The following is a 22,313-nucleotide window of genomic DNA, read 5'->3' as shown; positions in this document are numbered from 1 at the left end:
CATGACGATGCTAGTTTTCATTTATACGAAAGTTTCATTGGATATAAGAGGTGAGTTCTGTAACCATCTTTTTAATTAAAACTTGTGTTACCGGTAATATGAATATTGTAATATTGTTCAGACTAAGATTTCATCCATATACAAAAGAAGATATATGAAGTCGTACTGACATTAGTTGTCTAACTGAAGTCTACACGATATCAGTACTGGTACGTGGCTTTTAAAGTCTCTAGACAAGATTACGATACATTCAACTCTAATAGGTAACTTGATCCTGGAAATAACATCGTGGATGAATTGACTAAAACTAGTTAACATCTTTACGAAAGTGATATCTTGACCAATTTACGCTAGTTATACGCTAACACTCTCTCGGCTAATGACAGGTGGTTGTATAACAAGTTCATCATCCTTTGTATCCTACTAAGTGTAACGAGGATGAAAAGGATTGAAAATTATATTATAGAGTCGATCTACAGATCAACCTGCTAATCAAGGATTTTAAGGAACTTAAGTCTATTTAAAAACTTTTAAATCATTAACAAAAAAATGCACAAAATAATCATAGAAAATGCCATCGAAACTACCAAATTTTTAAAAATTAAAATTTCAAAATATCTTCTTCCCTGCACACCACTGTCTTTTACGCCATTTCAATTTAAGATTATTTCTTTATTCAAGATTATTACTATAAAAAAAAACTGGTACTATCAACAGGCTTCAATAGAAAATTTCTCACATTACCTACTTGTATACAAAAGCACAATAAGTATAAACATCAGACAACAACAACAGAAGCAATTTATGTATTTGACCTGGTAGCTTTACAATCCAACAGGATAAATAATCTTTTCCTCTTTTTTTCCCCATTTAGAATTTCACACACAAAAGCAAAGTGAAAAGTAAACAATACGAAGAGGGTGGATTTTTATAAATGAAGGTTGCATGGGAATCAATGTATTTTTTAAGTGTTATCCCACAATGACAACAAGAGCACACAGGACATTTAATAATCATATGTTGATTATTATAAACAAAAATTAACAAACACAATATATAGTTACAAAGCAAAAAAAGAAAGAAACAACATAATTTGATTTTTATTGTGGTGACACTCAATTAAGTGGAAAATATCTAGTTGAGGTGGTAATTTATCTATTCATTTCAATTATATTATTTTGAATATTCATAATATTGAGTACAAAAATTAATGGTTCATTAAATTTGTAAAAAAAAGTAATATTAATAATAATAAAATCTATATATGATTATATATCTATAATGATTAAAAACACACATACCTGTTTTTTTCTTGATTGCAGATACATTTTATGAATATTCATAAATTAATTTCAATATCTTCAATTTCTGTTGCTTACAAACCATTAGTTTTTTGCTGTATAAATCATCAATTGCATATTGAGGCTGTATTTAGGTTTTTATTACAAAAAAAAGTTGCTTATAGTATTTGTAGAGTTGTAAAAAGAAAAAAGTATAACGTAAACAGACTTACTTAATTCAAACATCCCTTTTCTTGTTGTTGGTAGCTTGAGTTGTTTGATTTGTGTTTGTGTGTGCAATAAATTTGGTGTTTTAATAAATTGTTTTTTTCTTTCGATTTAATGCCATGGCACTTGATTGGGATTGCTAATAATGCCTTTTTTATAATATTTAGCAGTAGCAGCGGCAGATGTGGTAAATGTTGGAGAGTTAAGAGCCGGCTCATAGGAAGGACCACTGCCTTCAGCTTTCAAAACTGCTGCGCATTTCCATTTTCTGCTATAGTTCACTGTAAAGTGAAAAGCAAATAAAAAATCATTTTTATATTTAGTTAATATTTGATTTCTTTATAGCATTTCTTACTTTTCCAAATGCGCACACAGCCATCATCACCTGTTGATATTAACATGGTTGCTAACATATTCCAACAAACCCTCCAAACGGGACAATTATGATCGGTATGTTTAACTGTTTGTATATCAAGTTTGGAATTACCGGAACCATCACTAAAAGTGAGAGGAACGTTTAATAAGGAAGATAGACAAAATTAAAAAAGATGAGTTCTTGTTCAGTTCTAGTTCAGTTCTAGTTCAGTTCTAGTTCAGTTCTAGTTCAGTTCTAGTTCAGTTCTAGTTCAGTTCTAGTTCAGTTCTAGTTCAGTTCTAGTTCAGTTCTAGTTCAGTTCTAGTTCAGTTCTAGTTCAGTTCTAGTTCAGTTCTAGTTCAGTTCTAGTTCAGTTCTAGTTCAGTTCTAGTTCAGTTCTAGTTCAGTTCTAGTTCAGTTCTAGTTCAGTTCTAGTTCAGTTCTAGTTCAGTTCTAGTTCAGTTCTAGTTCAGTTCTAGTTCAGTTCTAGTTCAGTTCTAGTTCAGTTCTAGTTCAGTTCTAGTTCAGTTCTAGTTCAGTTCTAGTTCAGTTCTAGTTCAGTTCTAGTTCAGTTCTAGTTCAGTTCTAGTTCAGTTCTAGTTCAGTTCTAGTACAACTAGTGATTCTATAATTATGTCGCCTTATAGAAGTTTATGAAAATCGTCACTTAATTTGATGAAATCTTATCTATTGAAAGAAAAATAAAGACTTACGATACTCCTCGTATATTAACAATATATAAATCTTTACTGGCCACTGCCAACATATGAAAACTACGACCAGCATTTGGAGCAAAAGCCAAATCTGTAACAGGATCAGTTATATCATTAATCGTATCCACCTTAACACACTTTCTGGCATTTTCACTATAGGCAAATATAAACACTTTGCCGGTAATAGTAGCAGTTTCATCACTGCCGGCCTAATTAATAAAAAGAAACAATCATTAACATTAATTAATAAAAAAAAAAACAATCATAAAAAGTATATCTACTTACCGCTAATAATTGTGACGACAACTTATAGGTTGATGTATTCCAAGACAAACAACTTAAAGCCATTTTATTTGTGATTTCATGTTGAACCGGCCAATTACTTAAATTCATTATATCAGGCGCTTCATAAATACGAATAACACCATCTGCTGATGCTGTAGCCAATAGTAAACCTAAATATTTGGGAGCAAACTCCACATCAGTAACACTGGTGCGTGAATCCACTAAAACTGTACGTTTAACCCAACGTCTGGCAGGAGTCATGGTAGCGGCAACTTTTTCTCCCAATACTTCTTCCCATACCGAGGCAGTACGATCGAAAGAACACGAGGCTAAAACTTGACCAAATTCCGGATGAGCCCAAGATACCCGCCATATAGAACCGGAATGTGCTTTCCAACTGGAGGTTACCGACCATTTGCCCTGTTCATTTTCATCCCATATCTGCAAGTAAAAAAATACATTTATTCAACATTTTTCTTTTATAAAATGCAGCCATCTTTATTTGCGCGCTTACTTTAACTGTTTGGTCACTGGAACAAGTGGCCATGCGGCGGCCATAATAATCGAACACTACATCGTGTATAACATCTTTGTGATCAACAACAATGGATTCTACTTCAAACATTTTTTGTAATTTTTTTTTATTTAGTTTTCTTAATTTTAACAACTTTTTGGACACCGCAAAAATAAAACACAACTGTAAACAAAAAAAACAATGGGAAAATGTGTAAAGAAATTGCGATAGAACAGGGTTGTTAACAAACATATGATTGCACAAGTATTGCCAGTGTTAAAAAACAACAATGAAAATGGTTCTCTTTTACTTTTTCTCTTAAATGAAGCAAATAGTGATGCCACATTTTATTATGATAGAAAAAAACAAACAGTGAGGCTAACGTTACTTTTAAACCAAAAATATTAACTTTTTATTTCTTTTTTTAACAAAAATTTTGAGAAACAGATTTAGAATAAATCCAGTTTTAATTTTCGGTTGGAACATTAATACCTTATTATTTCTCCATATAAATATATACTTTAGGTCATAAAATTGATGGAATACCTTCTCGCGATTGAAAAGGAAAAAACGCAATAATTTAAATAGCCTTATCTTATTTATAATTCATTAATTTAAAAAAAATTTGTTATCTTAAAAAATTACCTATAAATTACAGATTAATTATTAAAATTGTTTATAAAAATTTCCGTTAAAAATAGAGGAAACATTAGAATGTAATATTCCATAAGATTACCTTTAAAACTAATCTACAGTCATCTCTAAAGTATTCCGTTATCACAATATAAAAAAATATAGCAAAAACCTGATAAGCCATAAAACAAAATAAAAACAAGTAAGAAATTGTAGTCGAGCGAGACCGCCATATAATACCCTAAACCTGTTACAAAAATAAAATATGATTTCATTAAATAAAATTGTGGACATTTAAGTCAAATTTTGAAGGTGGCTTTTTATAGGGATTCAAATTAGGCACTATAATTACAAAGTTCATGAGACACATAATGGCTAGTATAGAACTTGATTTTGGAACTTTTTGTTGATATAGGCGTTATACATAATTATGAGCTTAAAGGTTCTATTCGGCGGGCTCAGTTGTATGGGGGCTAGGTGATATAATGGACTGATGTTAACCATTCTGTATAGGCTTCGTCTATGATACCATAAAAGATCATGTGCAAAATTTCATTGAATTATCTTCTGTAGTTTAATTACTAGGTTTACAAGCTCTTTTCGGGGGTTTTGTTGTATGGGGGCTAACTGAAATAAAGGACTGATCTTAACCATTTTCAATAGGCTTCGTAGCTGTGACAATATATCATGTCAAAATAATATCACCAAATTTCATTGAACTATCTTCAAAATTGCGAGGAGTTTGATTACAAGGCTTACATGGACGGACGGAAATCGAATCAGAAAATGATTGTGAGACGATTGGTAATACTTTAAGGTGTGTATGGGACCAATATAATAGTGCATTACAAACATCAGCACAAACACAATATAACCTCCCCACTAAATAGGTGTAGGGTAAAATAATAATTGCCAACATTTTCGAATTCATTTGTTGTTTTTAATGTAATATAAGAAAAAATGTTCAGTCGCATTTTGTGGAACAGACCCTTACAAAATCAGACTAAAAAGTTCACAATTTTACCATTTGGTAAATTAAAAATGGTTTAAAAAACCAAATGAACACTTTTTATATATAGTATAAGTCTACAAGTCAACTTTTATGGTCAACTACAAAACCCCAATTTGAATTTTTCGAATTTACCGTAATCTTTTAATCAATGAATTACACAGTCAAATGGCAATACTTTACCACCTACCCTTTAATAAAAGAAAAAAAAACAACAACAATAATAATAAATAAGATCAGGAAAGAGAGAGAGAAAAACAAACTGTAAACATAAATGATGCCATATAATTTTAAATTATCTTTATTTTACATTAAAATAGTGGAACATTTGTATTAATTCTATTAATTTAAGCACAATTTGCGATAAAATTAGTTTCATTTTATTAATACCAATAAAAATTGCAATTTATTGCGTATTCTTTTGATTAAGGAATTTTTATCTTATCTTACATGAATAAAATCAAAGCATTTCATAATTCTTGGTTAGTGGCATCACTGACTTAACGGTGAGAAATGAGAGAGAAAGAGAACATTTTCCAAATAACCGCACATCGCATTACAATAAAGTTCATTTACGGAAGTTATTGTTATTAGCAAAGGAAAAAAATTATAAAATAAAATAAGAAATTAATTATTTCTAGTGGTATTGATTAAACAAAAATAAAAAAAATATGTATTAATAAATCCATGTAAATTAACAACACTAAAATTTAACAAGTGTAAACAGAAAGAAAAAGTCAATTTTTCTTAAGAAGAAAAAAAACTTGTCAAACGAAAAGAAAAAAAACATACCAGTGAAAAAAGTTGTTGTGTTCATTTTGTATTTTTACTAAAAAAACTAATAATTATTTAAAAAACCTGAAAAGACAACTACAAAGATTTAAGGAAAATGGAATCAGGTAATGGATAATTTTTTTGTTAATTTTCAAGGGTTTTAGTTGTAAGTTTTTATTCAAGTTTTTTCTTTGCTAAACATCAGGCCATAAGGCGTCAACATCAGGTGATTTTTTTCACTACTGTATATTTTATGTGTACTAAAAAAATATGTGAAATTGTCTATAAAGGGGGTTAATCACCCCTCTTATTGGAAGGAACGAAAGTGAAAAATTCACCTTCATTTCTACGCACTAAAATATAATATTTGTAAATTTTTGTTATAAAATTTGTAATTTTTAAAGATCTATTCCAAAATTATTAATTATTTTCTTTTTTTAATTCTTCATTTACTTGGTAATTTCTTTTTTTTACTCTTATTATTTATGTGTGTACATAAGTATGTATGTAGTTTTGTTATTAGTTTTTTTTCTTATTGGGTTTCTCTTTGTAATTGCTTCTCTTCCTCTTTATATTTTGTTAATTTTTTCTAAGTTTTTTTATTTCTTCTTATTTACTCGAGAATTTCTCTTTAAAACAACAACCACGCTGTTTTTATGTTTTATTTATTTTTTGTACATAATCACTAGAATTTTGCAGTTTTTTTTTACTCATGCTGACCTTGCTTTCCTATTGGATGTAAAACCTCGCGCCATATCAATACATGTGTTAAATCTTTGAATTAGAATTTGTATTAGTGTAGGTTAAGCACGGGTATGTCATTTTGGTGCTTTTTCAAATTGATTTTAGTGTTTTTTTTTTGGAATAGAAAGTTTCTTTAATTAATTTAGATATGCCTACAAGGATCGAAATTTATAATCAAGTCTATAGAATAGTATGTAGTCAAGACTATAACATGTTTTAGACTACAATCTGATTATAAAATAGTCTATAGTCGAGACTGAAGAATTGTTTATAGTCGTACCACGGAATAGTCTATAGTATGGTCGATAGCTGAGAAGATAGAATATATTAGAAATTGCTTTATAGTCGAGCAGTATATAATATGGTCTATAGCGTAAGTATAGAATAGATTATAGAGTGCTTTATGTTATATAGTCTAAACTTTCTAATAGTCTTTAATCTACACCACAAAATGTTTGAAAGTCTAGACTTTAGAATGAATGGTCTATAGAATATTCAATGGTCGATTGTGTAGACAATAGAATTGTCTATAGTCGAGACTATTGAATATGTCTTAAACATTGGAATGGTGTATAATCAAGAATATTGGTACTATAGAATCGTCTATAGTCAATGTTATCGAATGATCTAAATACAAGACTTTAGAACGGTCTATAGAATCGTCTAAAGTAATCACTATAGAATGGTCTACAGTCTGTCGTTAAGAATATCGACTGGTATATATTCTAAACTTTCTAATAGTCTTAAATCTACACCATAAAATGTTTCAAAGTCTAGACTTAGGAATGAATGGTCTATAGAATATTCAATGGTCGATTGTGTAGACAATAGAATTGTCTATAGTCGAGACTATTGAATATGTCATAAACATTGGAATGGTGTATAATCGAGAATATGGAATTGTCCTCAAACTATTGGTACTATAGAATCGTCTGTAGTCAATGTTATCGAATGATCTAAATACAAGACTTTAGAACGGTCTATAGAATCGTCTAAAGTAATCACTATAGAATGGTCTACAGTCAAAACTATAAAATGGTCTGTCGTTAAGAATATCGACTGGTCTATAGTCAAGTCTGGTCTAAAGCTAAGTATATATTAAGATTGATATATAGTCAAGACTATAGAATGTCTTATATTATTTACTATAAAGCGTTCTAAAGAGCTATAGATAGTTAGTATTATAGACTTGAGACTATAGAACAGTATGTTATCGAGTCTTTAAAGTGTTCTATAATCAAGGCTATAGTTTATAGCATTAATTTAATAAAATCTTGAAATTCTTTATAAAAATACTAGTGATTTTTTGTAAAACAAAGTTGACAACTTTGTCCAAGTAAGCATGTTAATGATATAATTTTTATACAAACATACATTCTGAATGAATGAAATTAAGAATGTGTAAAATCTAAGAGCATTCTTAATAATTTCTTTTGGTATGACGTTATTAAAATGAGAATTTTAGAGGCCCGATAAACAGTTAGCTATTGTGTGTCTTATATGTCATACATATCCACTTAAGGTTTTTTCCCTCTATACAACTACCTTGAGCGAGCTATATCTTTAATAAAAAAATAATATTAGATTTATGATTACTAAACAATAACTTGAAATGTCTTGCTATCAAGTAAACAAAATTAGAAATTCCTCCCTCTTTATGGGGTTTGTATTTAAACGCATGTATAACTTTTTAAGATAATTGATAATTATTATTATGAATAATAAATTCATAATAATAATACTCTACTTAAGTTGTAATCGTATGATATCAAAATAAAAACGCGATTTGTTGATACAGTTGTGGTTAGAATTATAGAATCAATCAGTGGAAAAATTCTATGTTATGAAAGTTGAAGTGTTGTTTCCTATATTTTTTTTATTTTATAAACTTGAGTATTGAATACTAAGATAAGTTATCATGATTTTGAAATATTAAGTAATATATTTTATATTTCTTAAAGAAAAATAGCAAATCATTGTTATTAAAAGTTATCAAAGTTAAAACGAACCAACCAAAAAAGTTATTTTAAGAATTTCTAATTTATTTTGTTGCAAAAAGTATTCTGTTTATAGAAATTGTTTGCTCTACAAAGAAATAAAATTTAAAGTGATTTCTTATACCAATTCACTTTGATCACACCCTATAGCAACGTGATTATTGTACAATATTTTATTTATTGCTATGCTAATTCTATTTCACTCTTATTATCAAATTTAAACAATTTTCTTTTATTTTTTTTTATTTCATTAAGATAATTAATTTGCTTGCACGAACCTAATAAATGTTTAAGTTTTTATACATGTCAGCTAAAATAGAAACAAAAATCAAAATAAGTCAATAATAAAAATTAACCTTTCACAAGTTATCACTATAATTTAAAGCAAAAACTGCTTTCGCTTCTGAAACAAAACAAAAAAATTCTTAAGCGTGGTGTCAATTTCTAGTTTATACCTGTATTGAATGCTACAAAATATTTTTAGCTTATATATGAAAGTTGGTGTTTAAATAATTTGTTTAGCCCAAAGTTCAAAAAAAAGAAAGTTCATCAATAGCTATAATTTACTCTGATTATATTAAATCATTAGTGATTTTGTCCGTATACCGGTTTCTGGTTAATGAAACAAAAATTTTTAGTTTTAAAAAGTTCATTAAAGTTTTTGTATCTTCCTAGTGCTACATAATAACATGATATACAAGATACAGAGTCGGTATAAGAAAATATTTTATAAGATATTTGGGTTGTTATAATGATTAAAAACTTAAACTATAGATTAGTCTAGCTATATCTATCTATCTATCCATCTATCTATCTATCTATCTATCTATCTATCTATCTATCTATCTATCTATCTATCTATCTATCTATCTATCTATCTATCTATCTATCTATCTATCTATCTATCTATCTATCTATCTATCTATCTATCTATCTATCTATCTATCTATCTATCTATCTATCTATCTATCTATCTATCTATCTATCTATCCATCTATCTATCTATCTATCTATCTATCTATCTATCTATCTATCTATCTATCTATCTATCTATCTATCTATCTATCTATCTATCTATCTATCTATCTATCTATCTATCTATCTATCTATCTATCTATCTATCTATCTATCTATCTATCTATCTATATCTATCTATCTATCTATCTATCTATCTATCTATCTATCTATCTATCTATCTATCTATCTATCTATCTATCTATCTATCTATCTATCTATCTATCTATCTATCTATCTATCTATCTATCTATCTATCTATTTATCTAGCTATCTATATATCTATCTATCAGTCAGGATCACAGACTGGTCTTTTATATTATTGACTACAGACTCATGTATAGGCAAAACTATAGACTTGTATATCAAGACTATAGACTGATCTATAGTCAAGACTATAGACTGATCTATAGTCAAGACTATAGACTGATCTATAGTCAAGACTATAGACTGATCTATAGTCAAGACTATAGACTGATCTATAGTCAAGACTATAGACTGATCTATAGTCAAGACTATAGACAGATCTGTAGTCAAGACTATAGACTGATCTATAGTCAAGACTATAGACTGATCTGTAGTCAATACTATAGACTGTTCTATAGTCAAGACTATAGACTGATCTATAGTTAAGACTATAAACTGATCTATTGTCAAGACTATAGACTAATTTATACTCAATAAAAAGCTGTCTTTCCAATCAACTTTATATTGTTTCAAATATTCAATTCCACTCTGTATATAAATTATAACCTTGACATTCATATGAAAAGTTTAGTTAACGTTTAATAACAATATATGTTTACACAACAAACAAAAGTATTTTTATGTAAAAACAAATACTTATATACAAAATTTTATAACAAAACAATTAAAAAATATATTAAAACATCAGATTCATTATGTCATTACCAAGCAGCTATAACAACAATACAGTCGTACTTAACAAGAAAAAAATTCCAAAAACAAGAAAAAAAAAACATGAATATTAAAAGGAAAATTTATACGCTAAATTGTCGTATCATTTTCTTATCAAAAATCAACTCAAACTCTTCTTATAATCTAAATTAAAATTGCATGTTAACAGTAGTTTATATAAAAAACAAATTAAACAATTTTTATATATGTATGTATATTTATAAGAAAACACACCATATTGTATACAAACACACGTCTTTTTATAAATATATATGTATATATTTAAATTATGTATGTTTTTTTATAACTCTCAAGCTTTTTTGCTCGCGCGACCTGTAGAAAATATACAAAAAAGAAATAATGTTAATCTATGAATGCTTTCCATACTACACAACGACAACCTGTGGCTAATATTATTATTAGGTCTTCTTCTTTCAATTAAACATACATACACACCAAACATACACAGTGTGGTATATAAATATAGCTGAGGTTTCAACTAAACAGATTTCAAAGGGCTAGATGTTGATTTTGAGTTGCTGATGGAATGAATATTACGATCACTATTAAGTGTTTATGACTATGGACTAATCTTTAGTTTCCACCACAATTGGATCTCCGCTTCGGAGCGACCCGATTTTCAATCGGCCAAAGATTGTTAATTCAGCAACAGCTGTATCAACCGGAAGTTTTTCCCCAGGGAAGAACATCCAGTTACAACAACAACATGGACTGATCAGTTGATAAGTATATAAAGTGTTTTATAGACAAGACCATTGTCAGATCTATACTCAAGGCTTTGGACAGATATCAAAGTACTAAATATTGGTCTCGAATTGCTGTACTAGTGATCAAATAAATATTACCGAATATCACTTTAACGATCACGACTATGGACTGATCTATCGATTAGATTAGAAACTGATTTATAAACAAGATCATAGACTGATGTTTGGTCAAGACTATGGACTGAACTATAGAACTATGTGAATAGATCTATAGTCAAAACTATAGTCGAATTGTTGCCCTAGTAACCAAATGAATATTACGATTAAATTTACCCGAATAAATATTACGATCACTTTACGATCACTGACTATAAACTGATCTATCGATAAGACTATAAACTGATTTATAATGAAGATCATAGACTGATCTTTAGTCAATATTATAAACAGAACTATAGATGAATTGCCGCCCCAGTAATCAAATGAATATTACGATTAATATTATCCAAATAAATATTACGATCACTTTTTAACTGATCACGACTATAGACTGATAAGACTATAAACTGATTTATAAAACAAGACCATAGATCGACCTGTAGTCAAGATTATGGACTGAACTATAGAACTAAGTATGTGTACAGATAAATAGTCGAATTGCTGCCGTAGTAATCAAATGAAAATTACGATTAATTTTACCCGACGACTAAAGAATGATCTATGTGTAGTTGTTGGATTTATGGACTAATCCTATTGAAGTAGCTAAATTTCTTGGCTTGGACCTAAATGCAGAACCCCCGGATTAAAGTTGTATAGTTTAAGCTGTTACAACAACAACAACACAGAATGATCTATCGATAAGATCTATGATCTATACACAAGACCATAGACCGATCTGTAGTCAAGACTATGGACTGAACTATAAAACTATGTGTACAGATCAATATGAGTCTTAAATTACTTCCCTAATGATTAAATTAATATTATGATCAATTTTACCCAATCACAACTATTGGTTAAAGACAAAATCATAGACCAATCTATATTTAATGCTAAAAACTTAATTTATAGCCAAGAACTTATCTATAGTTCAGACTGTATGTATAGAGAGTCAAAATTATTATAACACGAACCATAAAATATGTATTGAAAATATTTTGAATTTATTTCTACAAGTTTTGATCGGTTAAATCTGGTATGTATGTCTACAGACAGTTCTAATAAAATAAATTCTTAATTAATCACATCGTTGACCTGTTGATGGTACAAAGTTTGGCATGCTGTCACTTTTGTTTTCTTAAATTTAATCTATATTTAGTTAAATGACAATAATTTTTATTTTGTGTGTGGGTTTGAAATTTGTACTTTGTATTAGAATGGAAATATTAATAAAATAAAAATAATAAAAATCTTTAGCAGCAGCATGTGTTACTTTTAAAAGTAAATTATAAAGGGTATAGATTCAAAATGGGCTATCTCTACTTTTGGTAGTTTCTTAAAATTACAAAATGTTATTAAATCTGAGCAAAGCTTTCTATTCTGCTCTTTGGTTTTTCTTTGTTCATTAAGCTAATGTTTTTGATTTTGTTATGATGTGCTATTTACCTTTACACCACTGTATTCCAAATGTTTTCAATTTTCTTTCTATAATTTTTTTTTAACTAAAAAAATATTTTTGAATAGGAATTGATAATGGGTAACGTTGAATAGACTCTCGTTTAGTCGCTAGCTAGTTGTCGACGTTTTAAGACCATTTAAAAAATTTTAAACTTTTATGGTCGGTCATCAAGCTCTATTTGTCGCGTGTTTACTAATATTAACAGAAAAAAAACATACAATTTCTAAAATATGTTTTTAAATATTTCTTATTAAAAAGCTAAAAAAAAGAAAATTATTAAAATAAAATAAAACTGTTAAAGTTTAACAAAATGACAAATAGAATCTATAATAATATAAAGTGAAAACTAAAATAAATTTAAAAAAAAGTTAACAAAATTAGCACAAATACCAAACAACTTAAAACAACCAAAATTTTTTAAAGCTAACAAGTTCAAGGTAATAATGAACTCAATTTTTTTTAAAGTTAAAAAATAAAGTGAAGAATTTTATTTGTACAAAAAAAAAAGAAAACAACAATAGATTATAAAACTACTATGGAACTGGTATTATTAATAAAAAACCTTAAAATCCTTTTGGAAAAACTAAATTTTTGCAAATTTTCTTAGATTAACCTTTAAAAAACTAAATATTAAGAATTATTTCCCTTTAACAAGTGCGTGTTAATTAATAGATTTAAAAATATTCATAACTAATGAGTCGTCATTTATAAACTCATATTTAAACTAGTAGTCACCAAAAAAAGCAGAAAAAACTAAGTTTTAATTTAAATTTATATTTTAAAGTGTAAACTAAAGAATTTGCGTTTTAAATTTGCCAATATACAAAAAACCTATTATTATTCTAATCATTTAGAGAATTTTTGTTTCTTTTTTTATAATATTTCTTTTTTATAGCTTTATATTAGACAAAAGTCGTTTAATAAAACAATTAAATATACTGCTAATTTTTTTGTAAATTTTGTTTCATAAAATGAGAATAAAAACATTTTAAGTTAAAACTAAATTCGAATCAAACCCAGCTAGCATTTTTTTTGAAAATTTTGATTACATTCGAGTCATTTATGACACTTCTGCACGATTAAAATGATCATTTTCTGATCATAAATGATACATTCGTCAATTATGACTAATTTCTTAATAATTTTTGAGTCATTAATGAGCCAAATAACTGGTCGTTTTTGAGTTATTTTCAAATCACATTATAATCATCCTTGAGTCTTCCCAGCTAGCATTTTTTTTGAAATTTTTGATTATACTTATTCGAGTCATTTATGACTCTTCTGCACGATGCGCTTATTTTCTGATCATAAATGATACATTCGTCGAGAGGAAATGGTACCCTAGCCGCGACTCTTCTTAATAAGTCATTAATGAGCCCCAAGTCTGATCAATTATGACTCATTTCTTAATCATTTTTGAGTCATTAATGAGCTAAATAACTGGTCATTTTTGAGTTATTTCCAAATCATCTTTGAGTCTTCCCAGCTAGCATTTTTTGAAAATTTTGTTTACATTCAAGTCATTTATGACTCTTCTGCACGATTAAAATGATCAAATATCCGGTCATTTTCTGATCATAAATGATACATTCGTCAGGAGAAAATGGTGCCCTACCCGCGACTCTTCTTAATAAGTCATTTATGAGCCCCAATTCTGATCAATTATGTTTCATAATGTCGAGAGAAAATAGTACCCTACCCGCGACTCTTCTTAATAAGTCAATTATGAGCCCCAATTCTGATTAATTTCTTGATCATTTTTGAGTCATTAATGAGCCAAATAACTGGTCATTTTTGAGTTATTTCCAAATCATATTATAGTCATCTTTGAGTCTTCTCTGAGTAATTTGTATGTTTGCTACAGACAAATACAATACAACAGAAAGCAATTTTTGATCTTCCAACTGCGCGAAATTTAACTACAAACTAAATTTATAAACAATCATATTTCATACACCTAAACGACCTATTTATGATTGATAAACATTAAACATATAAATTTTAATATTTTTATATTCCTTAACAGAAAATCGACTTTATAAATATCACACAAATTCAAATACTTACATTAGTTTTATAAACGAAATTTAATTTTATAAACGAAATGAGAATTACATCAATCAACTCTTCCAAAAAAGTGTTTTCTGAGCTCCTTTCCTATTCAGTTTCGATTAATTTTTGAATCGTTTTTGAGTCATTTTTAAGTGTAAGTTTTGCTATTTCATTACAAACAAAAACAATTACAAGAGGAACAATTGCTTGAAAGAAGTTTTTAAAACTATCATATTTTAAACATCAGGATAATCAATTTATGATTGTTATACATTTTGTTATTGTTTTTCAAATATTCAGTTTTCAATCATATATCGGCATCATTTTCTAATCATTTTTTAAACGTTCAACTTATTAATCACTTTTAGGTCATCAAAGGAAGACAAAAAATTCTCAGTTTATTGATTAATTTTAGTAACAGATTTTCATAATAGGTCGGTCACTATAACCTTTTTTAAACTTTACTATCTATTGCAAACTTTCTCAATCTTTTAATCAAATATATAATTTGATTGGCATATAATTGAATAATAAAATAATTGTGTTTTTTTCATTTATTTATTGTGGTTTTCAAAATTACATACGTCAATAATAAGCTACGTATTCAAAATACTATTATTACCTAAATATTACAAAATTTTCAAAATTAGCAAATTAATTTATTCTTATTAATATTTAAAATATTGCTTAATTTGCTACAAATTTCTTTTATATTGCAAATCAAAATATTAAACGATTATAAATGTCAAAACAAAGGCAAATTACGTCAACATCAGCTACGTATGCAAAAATGTTAAAAACTTTGAATTAAAAAAATTGTCGCGTTAGTAAGTCTTGTTATATTCTTTGACATTGTCAAGTCTTATAACAACCTTCACTTTAATGCATTTAAAAAAATATAAAATTTTTTTTCAAAATTTTTTAAAGTTATTGTTTTAAATTTAATTGTTCAATTCACAATCGATGTCGCATTGTTGTAGGGTTGTAAGTCAAACAAAAACAAATCAATAATGAAACAAAACTACGACATATTACAATACTACGGTACAACACCGATTGTGAATTGGATAAATATTTTTTCATATATTTTTTTTTTTCAATTATTTGAAATTTATTTCATAAATTATTTCCATTCTTGTAAGAAATTTTTAGTATAAAAAACAACAAAAACATATGATGTTGTTGTTATAACTTTTCCACTCTGGTCGATTGTTATTTCTTGGAGGAAAAATACTTACGGTTGATAAAACTGCCACCGGATTGAAAATCTTTGGCTGAGTACAACTTGAGTCATTTCGAATCGAAGATCTCCCATTGAAAATGACAAAAAACAAAAACAATTTGATTTATGTTGTTGTTTTCAGCCGTTTACTCCTAGTGTAAACCAAGAAAATATAACTTGTTCCCACGATAATAAAAACTTCATTTTCGAACTACCGAAATGGCCACAGATTGTTAACTTAGCGGGAAAAGACTATCGGTCATACAACAACTATTTAACTTTGTATTGTTGTTGTTGTTTTGGAAAATTCAAATATTTTAACAATATTTTCATTTTTTCCGATTGTATCGGAATTTAGTCAAAATCAATGACAATACGCTCGAAAACATGACCGATAGATTTAGTTCCCGTCGATATCAAGGGTCTTCAGAATATGTTCCTAACAAAAGGGATATATAGGTGGATTGTAAAGTATGACATCAATTATTTTTGTCACTTCCAGAGAAGCACTTAGTAACAATTTCGAAATAATGATAATGCTATTCAAATGGAGACACTTTGCATTCCCTCTAAATTGTAAAACGTTTGACCTAAATTTGATATAAGGACCTATAAGCTGTAAAAACTCCTCATTGTTTATAAATAGAATTAATTATTATTTAAATATTTAGGAAAAAATTTAAAAAAACCGCATTAAAAATAAACAGACGAAAATAATTAAAAGAAATAGAAGGCATTGACCTGAGTCTTGACGTTATTCACACACAAATATTTAGATTTTTTTTGATATAATACAAATTTTATTCATAGATTTCAAAAGATATAAATTACTTTAATTTAGTAGGTATTGCGTTTCTTGTTAATGTTGTTGTTATTTTTGAAATAAATAAATATTAATTAACTTTTTTTATATAAAATGAACATTGCACTTAATGAAATTTAAAAAAAAAACAAACTTACACAAGAAAATATTTTAAAAATGTGAACATATTTTTAATTAAGTATAAACCTTTATTTTAACAAAAAAAAAAAGGTCTGTTCTAGTTGTTTTTTTTTATAATCAATTCAATTTGCTTAATATAAATATTAATTATACAATTTTGTTTAGTGGCTTTCTTTTTGAGTTAATTTCATTTTTTGTAAATATTTTCATTTAACCCTTAAATGGCAGGACTTGAAATGGTTTTTAATTTAAACTAGAGTTTACTTATTTTTTTTTAATTTTTCTCTGTGATTAAATGATTGAAATTAAAGAATTGTTATCATTAAATATAAAACATTAAATAAATTAATCTGTTTTTGCTTTTTTTATAGCTCATCCCATCAGGTGACCATGCTTATCTCTAAATACAAAAAAAAAAAAAAACAAAAACTTATAAAGAATTGAAAACTTTAAACGCTAACAAGTGAATTTGAAATTCTTATAAAAATACATCTAAACTTTAGGTTATTAAAGAACAACACACGACTCTCAATCCTAAACTATTAACGCTTGAAAACCCAAGACGCTTTTTTTAACTTTAATGACGTCAAATCGTTCAAAAACAACAACTAACAAAATCAATTAATAAAAGAAACAAATAATTATTAACATATAACTTGCACTTAATAAAATTCACCGATGCTTATAACTACCTTACTAGTCTCCATCACTTTTATTATAATTTTATTGGCTTTTTTAAGGACACGCTATCAACCGCCTTTAAAACCGGGTACTTTTTTTAGTTTTAATTATTTATTAATTAAAATACATATTAATTTGTTTAATTTTCTCTTTCTTTTTTTTTTTTTTTTTGATACATTTTAGAAAAATCCTTAGATTGTGAGAAAAACAACAGCAGAAGCTCTTCAACGAAAAGTATAAAAAGAGTACAGTTTTCCAGTGATAGCATTAAGGAATCACAGACAATTTGTGATAATTTAAAAAATTGTACGGATTCAGAGCAGAATTTTGCAGCGACTAATAATAATAATAATATTAATAACAACAATAATAACAATATGAGTAATTCAAACAACGATAGACCAAGTTTTTTGGTAAGTTTTTATTTTAATCGAAAGTTGTGGTTTTCTTGATCTTTAGTACATAATAATAAAGTTAATTTTGTCATATTTACAATTTAAATAATAAAGACCTGCATAAGACAATAATAATGCAACAATTTTCGTGTTCTTATGATTTTTTTAACAAACTTTTGCATTATTGTTGTCTTAAGCAGGTCTTTAGTAAACAAGATTTTGATTTTTTAAATTGTCTCTTTGGCAAAACAGACAATATGTCATTTAAGTTTAAATTGTTGCAAATTTTGTGTATATATGCCGACTTTAACTTTACTAAAGATCTTGAATACTTAACCCATAGTTCGTTTTTTTTATATTTTAAATTCATGTTTATATAGTTTTATTATAAAAACAATTAATATTTTGCCTGCTTGCGGTTTTTTATTTCTTTTTTTTTTATAATTTAAACTATGACCAGCAAATCTTTTCCTATTAGGCATTTGCAGAACGCGTGACTGAAATTTTATTTAGTGTTTATTGGTCAGATAGGTTATCATGTTCTGTATTAATTATACTAAATGTTATTGAAAAGATTTTAGCTAATTGAAGATGTTGATAAAGTAAATTTCAATTTAATGTTAGTTCCCAAATGGTTAGAACTAAGTTCGATGTTATTCCTTCCTACAAAGAATCCTCGGCCACAGTCAAACTGTTTATTAATAGACTGAATTGAGTGCCGAGGTACTGCAGAATCCATTGCAACGTAGTTGCGGACAAACTTACTCGATTAGGTTGATATAGATGTTAGGGATATAAAAGTAAAACAACTCTACTTTGATTTTCAAAGGAATCCGAGACATCATCTTTCAGTCGTGGAATAGTAGAATCGATTGCAGGTGTTATAAAGGCAGAAGACAGGAATCAGGTTTTATAGGATTATTATTAAGCCAATAATCGTAATTGGAAAGAGTTGGTCAACTCAGCTGCAGCTGTATAAATCTAGAAAGGAATTAGTAAAGAATTCTCAGTCACAGTCGAACTGTTTAGTATTGGTAGTGTTGAGTGTGGGGGCACTGCAATGTTGATTGGAACCAAGCTGCGAACAAAATAAGTGGATTAGATTAGAGTGAAACTTTTGCAGGTTAATTTTCAAGAGAATCCGTGTCATCATTAACAAGTACTGGAATAGTAGAAGAAATTGTAAAATATCAAGAGCCTTACGGCCAACACTTGATATAAAATCTATCAAGATACTTATAGGACTGGATAGTCTAATGTTTCTGACAGGGATTTTAAAGGAGCATTGGCTAATTAGGTCCTTTGTTAGTAATTGGGACTATTGTAGGATATGCTAAAAGGCGGATGGACTAAAGACGATTGAGCACAATTTGCCACTGTATTAGAATATATAAACTTCAGTTGAAATGACTGAGAAATAGGTTCCATAATGTACTAAGGATAATAGCGAAACGCAGACCTCATATTCTACTAGACTTCTCTTAAAGAGTCTCAAATTCTCTTCCGTAACACTTCGAAACCTAAACCACTATCGAACTGTTACTACGACAACATACCAAATATCATAATATCGCTGGATCTTAAAAAAAAGAAGAAATAGATAAATAAAGTTGAATACATTCTGATGTTATTTTACGAAAAGCAGAATGAAGCTTCTAAGAAAGTAAAACTAGAATTTACTATTTGGAAGTGTTGAGAAGTACCTTTAAAAGTAATGCATTATTCTCTGATTTTATGCTCTTTTCTGACTTTTAGTTAAGTCTTTTGAAGGACATCAGCAGGGTTTATTATAATGATATTTTCACACAAACTACAAAGAAAGATTTTTCTAAGAAACAAAAAGAAATAGAATTTACTATTAAAAAGAGTTAAAAAAGGCCACTGTACCGCTTTAAAACAGTGCAGATTTATACTCCTAGTCAAATTTAAAAAAATTCCTTTAAAGGCAGTGCATTTTTATGATTCGTAGACGTGTCTTTTAAAGGACTTCAGCAGTAGTCATTAAAATGTTATTTTTAGATAAACTAAACAAAAGGTCTTCCTAAGAAGCAGAAACAAGTAGAATTTACTATTTGAAAGAGTTATTAAAGAAGTGCAGATCAAAAAACTTATAGTCATGGCTTTTAAATAACTTCAGAAGTCATTCCAATGTTGTTTAAAAAAAAACACAAAGAGTAAACTTCCCAAAAAGCAAAAAGAATTAGAACTTACTTATTAGTGCGAAGAATTACCTTTAGTAGTAGAGAATTTTAGAGCAGATTTTACATTAGAGAAGTTCTTGATTCCTAGTCATTTCTTTTAAAGAACTTCGGCAAAAAGTCATGCTACTTTTGTTTTTGGAAATTTTTCTTTCTTTTTCAATAGAAGATTTTCAATGGTAAAAAGTTGATAACACATAAATGTCTTTCCTCATTTGAGATAATGATATTCTCTATCATCATGAGTATGAAATTTTGGCGCTTTATCTCATGGTCGAAAGAAAACAAAAAATCTTAGAAATAGGTTGTCAATAAATTTGTCTTAATACAGACTAGTCAATAGAAGTTATTTTCTATAATTCTTGGTCGGATCTTTTATCTATTGTTTAAATATTAGATCTAAAGATTGGTTGTATAACCCCAAAAATCTTTCTGAATGTAATTGTAAAGAGTATTAGGTTTTGGGTTAATAGATACGTGACAGGACTATAAAACTGTTTATTCTAAAGTTCTGTTTTCATGAAAAGTTTCGTGATGACTTTGGCAGATTTTTAGGGAGGGGTTTTCTGATAAATCTTTATTCTTTGGTTAAACCTGGTTTAAATAATCAATAAAGTTATTTATTATCTTAGTTTAACTGAGTGTAATTGGCCAAATAAAATTAAAGTTATAAGTGAGAACACACAATCAACAAAAACAATTCGGAAGAAGAAAAACTTAATATTTTAAGTAAATAGTAATTTTATAATTTCCTTTATTGATATTTTTACTTTTTTAAATGTTTATTTATATTTTTTCTAAAATGTTTACATTTTACAAAAACAACTGTTCATTGTTTATGTTTTTGACTAATTAATTAAGTTAACTGATCCTAGATCCATAACTGAAAAACACAATCATCGGTTAAAGTCCGCCTAAGGGGGGTGATGTGATGTACTTCGCAAAAAAACAAAAACGAACGATTTTACCACAGCATTGTTATAAAAAAACAACAATCACATGACAACTTCGCGCGTTTAGATTTCTTGCGAATTACATCACGCAATCTAACAGCAAGTTAAACCTAGTTTAACTGAGTTGTAAGGAACCCGCCCTTAGTATAGCCTATCACTGTGAAACTTCTGATATAACTTGACTTTATGTCACTTTTTGCTGATTATCCGTAATAAACAGTAAATCTATCTAAATATAATTGTAAAAGGCATTCTATATCAAATTCCAATTGGTGAATTGAAACAACATAGATTGTCTGGCCAATAATACTATATAATTTCTAATAGACTTAAACCCGGCCTCCCCTTAATGATGATTCACATTAAATATCTTGGCACATTAGAACTCTATTCGCATGACATTATTTCGGACCTCAATGGGACTGTAATGTAAATAAAATATCGAAATTTATCAATAACTCAAAATATGTCAGAGAATCCTCACTACTTGTTCCATTTGCTTGACCTTTTGGTTAATGAAGATAAGGTGATAGATAATTTAATTCAAGTAAAATCTTACGCTTACTTTGTTTAGGGTTTTAACTTTTTAATTGTGTGTTTTGTAACTAAAACAATACTTATATCTCTGCATGTAATTTAAAACCCCGATATAATTAATCCAATATAAAACTTGTATTTTAGTTTATTAATAAAAAACAATTCTTGATTAGTCTCTGCTAGGTAAAAGCAGTTTATAAAATACTTTTCTTTACGATTTATAAAGATATATATTTTTTTAAGGCTATGGGTTTAAAACAGGAATATTCATTAAAAACTCCTTAACATAAGAAAAAAACAGTAATTTCAACAAAAACATATTACTACATTACAGGGAGGCTTGTTTAAGAAATTTTTTTTCGGCTCCACCAGAGAGGTAGGTTTAAGTATTAATAAAGACAAATTTATACTAAAAAGTACAAAACTCTATAGAACTTATTACAAAAAAAAAAAACAAAGTCATCTACATATTTGTAATATTCACCCCTATCGCCAATCATAATTTCAGGTGAATTATATTCC

At 27.8% G+C, this 22,313-nt stretch overlaps 2 protein-coding genes across 3 annotated transcripts in view; one reads left to right on the top strand and one right to left on the bottom strand.

Annotated features, from left to right (window-relative positions):
* Positions 1 to 1,301: 1,301 nt before the first annotated feature.
* On the bottom strand, positions 1,302 to 3,585 carry LOC111682328 (nucleoporin seh1). 2 transcript variants are annotated; one of them, XR_006941274.1, is made up of 6 exons: positions 3,376 to 3,585; positions 2,862 to 3,302; positions 2,577 to 2,785; positions 1,864 to 2,006; positions 1,514 to 1,789; positions 1,302 to 1,425 (listed from the first exon to the last, which is right to left on the bottom strand). XR_006941274.1 is itself a non-coding variant. In XM_023444251.2 (5 exons), exons 1-5 carry the CDS (start codon positions 3,484 to 3,486, stop codon positions 1,620 to 1,622), a joined length of 1,074 nt encoding a protein of 357 aa, XP_023300019.1. In that variant the 5' UTR covers positions 3,487 to 3,585; the 3' UTR covers positions 1,413 to 1,619. The 2 variants fall into 2 exon arrangements, 1 of the variants encoding a protein (XP_023300019.1); XM_023444251.2 differs by having other exon boundaries at positions 1,413 to 1,789.
* Positions 3,586 to 5,550: 1,965 nt separating this feature from the next.
* The window catches only part of LOC111682331 (acetyl-CoA carboxylase), a 32,550-nt gene continuing 15,787 nt past the window's right edge, over positions 5,551 to 22,313 (top strand). Inside the window, exons 1-3 of the mRNA XM_023444254.2 lie at positions 5,551 to 5,916; positions 17,399 to 17,796; positions 17,892 to 18,121. Coding sequence (XP_023300022.2) covers positions 17,706 to 17,796; positions 17,892 to 18,121 — 321 coding nt within the window. The 5' untranslated portion in view covers positions 5,551 to 5,916; positions 17,399 to 17,705. The remainder of the gene's footprint in view (positions 5,917 to 17,398; positions 17,797 to 17,891; positions 18,122 to 22,313) is intronic.

The sequence above is a fragment of the Lucilia cuprina genome, chromosome 6, assembly GCF_022045245.1.
Source record: "Lucilia cuprina isolate Lc7/37 chromosome 6, ASM2204524v1, whole genome shotgun sequence".
NCBI classification, from domain to species: Eukaryota; Metazoa; Arthropoda; class Insecta; order Diptera; family Calliphoridae; genus Lucilia; species Lucilia cuprina.
The sequence above is the reverse complement of the archived record's forward strand: the minus strand, read 5'-3'. Positions and strand labels throughout refer to the sequence as shown.